Source organism: Conger conger, chromosome 16 (assembly GCF_963514075.1).
Source record: "Conger conger chromosome 16, fConCon1.1, whole genome shotgun sequence".
NCBI lineage: Eukaryota > Metazoa > Chordata > Actinopteri > Anguilliformes > Congridae > Conger > Conger conger.
In genome coordinates, this window is record NC_083775.1 from 20,054,954 (window position 1) to 20,062,157 (window position 7,204).

Below are 7,204 nucleotides of genomic sequence, written 5' to 3' on the forward strand. Positions count from 1 at the left end.
CAATTACACCAACTGCTCTACTGTCATTGTAGTCTACTCTGACTGGAACAGGCTGAAATGGATGAAAATTATAATGAAAAAAAGATTTAAAATTTATTTTATGAGAGAATATAGATAACATGCTGTTCATACTCACTGTGGACAGTATCTCCCAAGAATGAACTGCAACATGTATGGTCAAATATTCTCGTTGATTGTTGCAAACTCTTTTGACCGACTTTAAGAAAGACCAAAGGCAATATGTTGGCACGTAGGTTTGTTACAAAGAAGTGAATGTATTTGAAGATAAGGTTAAGGATAAAGTTGCTCTCCTCAAAGCCAAACCTTCAGAGGACAGGGCAGGATGGGAGGGGCTGTATTTGCTGTATTGTAATCTAACTGACGATGCCCCCCCCCCCCCCAACATGCTTTGGCAACATGTTGTTTTGCCAACGGAACCTATGTACATTCAGAGCCGTGGAAAAGGAGGATACAGTCTGTGGTGCCAGAGAAGAGAAAAACAGGTGGGGCTGAGGAGCGAATATGAGGTCAAATTAAAATGGTATTTTATTATAATAATATTAAATTAATATTTATGGGCCAAACGTGAGATGGGACGACAGAGCCCTTGCACGCACTCACTGTATGGCGCTGAGGTAAGATTTCTACTCTATGTAGATGACCTTTGGCCCAGAGAAGACTTCAGTTGAACAGTACTGCAGGGGGTGTGATGAGATGACACAAATTGTTCAGTAATATAACATTTTATTTGTAACATTAAAAACACAAGCATGGTGGGGTGTCTCGGTGGCGCAGCCTGTAGAGCACTGACCGCATGCTCATTGCGAGCCGCGACGTCGCCGGTTCGAATCCGACCGTCTGACAATTTGTCGCATGTCTTCCCCTCTCTCTCGCTCCCATTCTTCCTGTCTCTCTATACTATATACTGTCCAATAAAGCTGAAAAAGGCCTAAAAAATCTTAAAAAAAAAAAAAAAAAACACAAGCATGGCAGCTAAATAGGTGTGTGTGTGAGGGGAGGGGAGTCTTGTAATTATGCCTCATTACCATCAACGGCATAAAACCGACAGCAACCCTCCGCAATGCCACCTCAATATAAATTTACATTAAGCATCTGCAGAGAATTTAGCTTGAGCTATAAAAAATAATCACCTTTCCGTGTGCAAAATTGCATTCCAACCTACTCAAATTTTGTTCATACTACACATACTTTGGTGGTTTATACTGGTTAGTACATTTGGCCACCGACACTTCAAGGAGCACAAGTACTTAGTATGGCGCCATCCGGTGGTGGGGCCTAGTACTGAGGCGAGTCCGTCTGCAGGAGGAAGTCCCACAGCATCTTGTTGACGGTTTGGGGCTGGTCCTGCTGTACCCAGTGACTGCAGTCTGGGATCCGGCGCTCCACCACCGAGCCCCTCGTGTATGGCCGCGCCCCGCCCGCCATCCCCTCCACCAATATACCGTCAGCCTCTCCCCAGATGAGCAAACAAGCCACTGCCACGTCCTGATGTCTGTAGAGTGCGTTACTGCAAAGTAATAAATGACACGCATCAGAGGGGCAGAAGAGTCCTTATGATAGAAATGATGCTCACTGTTGTGCTAAAAGGTAATGCTAATGAAGGTAAGAGCAGTTATGCTTCGGACAGAGGTGATGATGCCGCAGGGGGTTTGATTGTATTACCTGGGATTAACCTGTGTGCGCTGGGATTATCTGAGGAGTGCATGCTGGGATTACCTGTGTGTGCTGGGATTACCTGAGGAGAGCATGCTGAGATTACCTGTGTGTGCTGGGATTACCTGAGGAGAGCATGCTGAGATTACCTGTGTGTGCTGGGATTACCTGAGGAGTGCACGGTAGTAGTTAAGGGGTGCGGTGAGCCCCCCCGGTTGCGACAGGTAATATAGGTACCCCTCCAACTCTGCCTCCGTCAGGCGACAGGCCCTGTTCCGAATCCCCACACGGCCACCACATAGCATGCTGCGCACCAACTGATAGACAGAAGAAGAGAGCACATATTACAGAGACCCGTGCCTCAGGTGTGAGTATGTGTGTCATAGAGACCCGTGTCTCCAGTGTATGTGTGTCACAGAGACCCGTGTCTCCAGTGTATGTGTGTCACAGAGACCCGTGTCTCAGGTGTGAGTATGTGTGTCATAGAGACCCGTGTCTCCAGTGTATGTGTGTCACAGAGACCCGTGTCTCCAGTGTATGTGTGTCACAGAGACCCGTGTCTCCAGTGTATGTGTCACAGAGACCCGTGTCTCAGGTGTGAGTATGTGTGTCATAGAGACCCGTGTCTCCAGTGTATGTGTGTCACAGAGACCCGTGTCTCCAGTGTATGTGTCACAGAGACCCGTGTCTCAGGTGTGAGTATGTGTGTCACAGAGACCCGTGTCTCCAGTGTATGTGGGTCACAGAGACCCGTGTCTCAGGTGTGAGTATGTGTGTCACAGAGATGCGGGTGTCAGGCGTGTGTGGGCATGTTACAGACTGAGCAGCGTGTGTGTATGTGTGTTACAGAGACTCGGGTGTGAGGGTGTGGCACCTTGAAATCCTCCATAGACAGGGCAATCTCAGGCAGCAGAGGCAGCTGGAAGAAGCAGGTATGGCCAGAGCGCAGGAGCTGAGAGGGTCTTCTTAACACAGCATCTGAGGACCACACCAACACACATGCACACTCACACCTGCCTCTTTGTAGCATACACACACACACATACCTGTGCATATGCAAACGCACACTTGTCTGTGTCTCTATAATAAACACATATACACACCTGTGTCCATGTAACATACACAGGCAAACACACGCTCGTCTGTGTCCATGTAACATACACAGGCAAACACACGCTCGTCTGTGTCCATGTAACATACACAGGCAAACACACGCTCGTCTGTGTCCATGTAACATACACAGGCAAACACACGCTCGTCTGTGTCCATGTAACATACACAGGCAAACACACGCTCGTCTGTGTCCATGTAACATACACAGGCAAACACACGCTCGTCTGTGTCCATGTAACATACACAAACAAACATACATTTATGCCTCTGTGACACATCACAGTAGGAACTATTTGGTCCCCTAATATATGTGCAGTGTGACAATAACAACATCCAAGTCCAGTTGTAAAAGTAATGCTCCAAAATAGTGCGCTCAACCTAGGAGTGACGGTCAAACCGTCAAAAGGTTAATGTCAAACTTTGTTGAAAGCATCCTCCTGTGGGCTAACTTGGACTACAGCTGAAAGTGGAGCCTTAAATGGAACATAAGGGCGGCCTGTAGCGTAGTGGTTAAGGTAAATGACTGGGACCCGCAAGGTCAGCGGTTCAATCCCCGGTGTAACCACTATGAGATCAGCACAGCCGTTGGGCCCTTGAGCAAGGCCCTTAAACCTGCATTGCTCCCGGGGAGGATTGTCTCCTGCTTAGTCTAATCAACTGTACATAAGAGCGTGTGGATAAGAGCGTCTGCCAAATGCCATTGATGTAATGTAATGTAATGCAGATCCGAGCGAAGATTTTACCGTACTTTAACAGTATTTTTTGAACACACTGAGTGTTTGTACACCCGTCATGGCTGCGCGCGGGCAGGACTGCAGCTTTACCTAGCCAGGACGCTGGGTGTGGGGCGTTCATCACTACGAGGTGCTGCACCATATCCGGCCGCTCCAGAGCAAAGTGCCAGGCCAGCATGCCACCCCAGTCATGGCCAACCAACACACAGCTGGTGTGCCCTGCAAAACCACACATACGCCCTCATATAAACAACAACCTAATCAGAATAAGAATAATAATATTATCCCCCCCCCCCCCCAACACACATACACACACACACACACACACACACACACACACATGCATGTGCAGACAACAACGATTTACCCAGACAGACCAATATCTCACACACACCCAGGCCGCTGATGGTGTCCCTTATGTCATCCAAAAGTTTCTCCAGTGTGTAGTCCTCCAGTCTGTAGGGGGCAGCGGAGTCCCCACAGCCACGCAGGTCCAAGGCTACTGTGTGGTACTGGCCACTGAATTCCCTCAGTTGGTATCGCCATGAGTACCTGGAGGAGGGGAAGAATGCTGGAAGTGGTATAACAACATAATGACAAACAGGCCATTCAGCCCAGCAATGCTCCTTTTTAGACGACTAAAGTCTACCTAATGTTTTGTTTACCTAAAAGCTAGATAGTATCTAGCAACGTCATTCTCAAGCCTGGTCTTGAAAATCGGAATGTTCCACGGCTTTTCCGGCAACGTTCATTATTATTACAATTTTTAAAAGTTTAAAATAACGCTCAAGACACATGCTGGAAACTTGTATAACTTTCCTAAGGTTCCATGAATATTCTCAGAAACCTTTTTTGAAAATTGGGCAATCATTCACTCACTGTCTGAAACTCGCTCAGTCACCCGCACACTTTGTACAAAGCTCATTTAGTCACTCTCACTCAGTCACTCGCACACTCTGTACTAAGTTAATTAAGTCACCCCCTCACTTAGTCACCCGCACACTTTCTACAAAGCTCATTTAGTCACTCTCACTCAGTCACTCGCACACTCTGTACTAAGTTAATTAAGTCACCCCCTCACTTAGTCACCCGCACACTTTGTACAAAGCTCATTTAGTCACTCTCACGCAGTCACCCGCACACTCTGTACTAAGTTAATTAACTCACCCCCTCACTCAGTCACCTGCACACTTTGTACTAAGTTAATTAACTCACCCCCTCACTCAGTCACCCACACACTTTGTACTAAGTTAATTAAGTCATCCCCACACTCAGTCACCCGCACACTTTGTACTAAGCTCATTTAGTCACTCTCACTTGTCTCACTCTCACAGTCTCATTCGATCACCCGCTCACTCAATCACCAGTTCTCTGGAAACCCATGGAGGAAGAGCATGAGAGGCCTCCTGCGGTTGCCTTTGGACACAAAGTGCAGTCGCAGACCTGAGCTCTGACAGGGAGCGACAGAAGGAGAGGGCAGGAGTCAAAGAGAGGACAGAGAGGGACAGAAAGACAGAGTGATCAAGGAGAGGCTACAGAGCATTACAGCTCCCCACACAGTCATACTTTCTGAGAACAGTGACGCAAAGACAAAGAGAGGCAGCATGTTCGTGCATTCCCTAGCACTGTCCCACTATGGTTCACCAATGTCTGTCTGCCCCAGCTGGCAGCTTCCCCCGCAGTTCAGAGCCCTTTGGACAAGCCCCGTTCACTGTTCGGCCAATCATACGGCCTTTTGACAGACTTTTGAGTATTGCCTTCCTTCAGTGGTAAACTGATTTTCATTCCAGCAAGGCTATAAATCACGTTTGAATTTTCGTTTTTGTTCATCTTGAAGTTATTTTGAAACAATTGACAAGCTTGTCGTCGGCCTAGGATATATAGGCCTATCCCAATTATGAAACGGCCCATGCCCCGCTAATTTTGGAATTTTGGGGGTAAACGGCCAGGTTTGGATTGTGAACTGTTCCCATATCATTATCAGCTTTTTTCATTTTTACGACCTTATTTTCCCATATCGATGTACAGATACGGGCACTAGAGAGCGCAGTCTGACCGGACCACAGACGTGCGGAGGGACACACTATACAGAAATAATGATCGCTCGCTGGCCAGAATTACCCAGCGAAAATGTTGTAGGTCAATGTAGTAGTTGCAGCTCAATGAAACATAGCATAATTAATAAAGCCCCACGTAGGGTTGAGATTACTACAGTCGAGGGCTGCGGTTCCGGTGAAGTAGAACCTTTGGTTTTCTCTAGGTTAGCCTTCTAGGTAACTGGAGTGTGGGGAGTCTGGGGACTGTGCCAATCAGACGTGAGGACAAAAGTCACGTTGCCCTCGTCAATGAACTGCGCATGAACTTGGACGCCTGTCCCCGCGAACTAAGTAATGAAATGCTACAACATCTCGACAATATTGCTACTATGTTTTTCTAACAAATGCAAGATAAAATTATCTGTGAATATAGGGTAAATATATGGGACAGGCTCGAAGTAATGCACATTCTGAGCTCTTGGAACCACCTTGGATTATTAAAAAAAAAAAAAAACTTAAAAATGAATTAAGGACGAGTCAAAAGTATATCCTACATTTCTGAGAAATAAGTATATATCTTTGAGAGTAATTTTTGTGTAAACCACGACGGAGTTAGCCACCGGAGCAGAAGCTATAATTAGAGCTTTATTATCTTACCCTGCATCGCAGGTATCCGTGTGTGCCCAGCGCTGGATCCCGCAGGCATTCGGGCGGTCTACTGCGGACCGCCCAACTGAATGTTCTACGAGGGTCTCTGAATCCTCTCCACACTATCCGGATCAGAACCACGCATCCCGTGACCCCGGCGGTGCCGTAGACCAGGGTCCAGTACAGTAATGACAGCAACCACAGGCACACTCGGGTAGGGAAAAGTATAACGGACAGGGTCATGCTATTCATGGATCCTTGTGTGACAAAACAAAAGTGACGATGAGCAACATAATGATGTCCTAGTTCACGACACTACGAGTTAAACAGAAGTCTAACTTTTTCACAATACACCCTAAACAGATTTTCCTACGTGTGATAGGTCTCCGTATATGTCAATTCATACGCCAGGGCTATTGTGTGAACATTATTTGTGGCACGTGACAAGTGACAAAGAGGATACAGCCAATCACAGTCTTTTAGTTATCCACAAGCAATTTTTCAATCTCAATTCTGGTTCTTGGTGTTCCGCGCCATAGATCATGTCACATTTTAATTTGACCAGATTACATTCATATTTGAGTATGTTATTAAAGCACATGTTCACATTTTTTTTTTTAAAAAGGTAAACTTTTGTTGTGGTCACGTCGCAAATTATGTATGTTGCTGTAGCTGATTTAATCATTTTTCAGTGATCATACATTTACTGTGAGACGAAAATATATTGTAATCTAAAAGCTGCTATTGCAATTACATGACATATGATGACATCTGAAGTTTCAAAGAACCTTGGCTGTAACCGTAAAATAGTTTTATTTATTGTGGAAATCCGTCTCTTTTGGTTCTGATTGCCACTTTCTGTTGAAGAGCAGTAGCTACCTACTGTTTTGTCATGGTCAAACCTTTTATAGCTGGCAAGCATTCTAGGCTGAGCAGTGTCAAGTCTATTGTTGGATCCTGCTGGAGAATGTTCATTCCAGTCATGTTTTTGGAAGTCAC

The 7,204-nt window shown here is 46.1% G+C and overlaps 1 protein-coding gene across 1 annotated transcript; it reads right to left on the minus strand.

Annotated features, from left to right (window-relative positions):
- Positions 1-1,007: 1,007 nt before the first annotated feature.
- On the minus strand, positions 1,008-6,560 carry LOC133115034 (epoxide hydrolase 3). The gene is made up of 7 exons (XM_061224744.1): positions 6,215-6,560; positions 4,886-4,971; positions 3,916-4,073; positions 3,612-3,740; positions 2,549-2,652; positions 1,843-1,991; positions 1,008-1,528 (listed from the first exon to the last, which is right to left on the minus strand). Exons 1-7 carry the CDS (start codon positions 6,455-6,457, stop codon positions 1,297-1,299), a joined length of 1,101 nt encoding a protein of 366 aa, XP_061080728.1. The 5' UTR covers positions 6,458-6,560; the 3' UTR covers positions 1,008-1,296.
- Positions 6,561-7,204: the final 644 nt, after the last annotated feature.

What these genes read in the sequence shown, in the direction of transcription:
- LOC133115034 (XM_061224744.1), bottom strand. Translation starts at nt 6,457, where the DNA reads ATGAATAGCATGACCCTGTCCGTTATACTTTTCCCTACCCGAGTGTGC. An exon ending in GGACACCATCAGCGGCCTGG is followed by an intron (nt 3,741 to 3,915) that starts GTGTGTGTGAGA and finishes GTGGTTTTGCAG; the next exon opens with GGCACACCAGCTGTGTGTTG. An exon ending in TGTCTATGGAGGATTTCAAG is followed by an intron (nt 1,992 to 2,548) that starts GTGCCACACCCT and finishes TCTGTCTATCAG; the next exon opens with TTGGTGCGCAGCATGCTATG.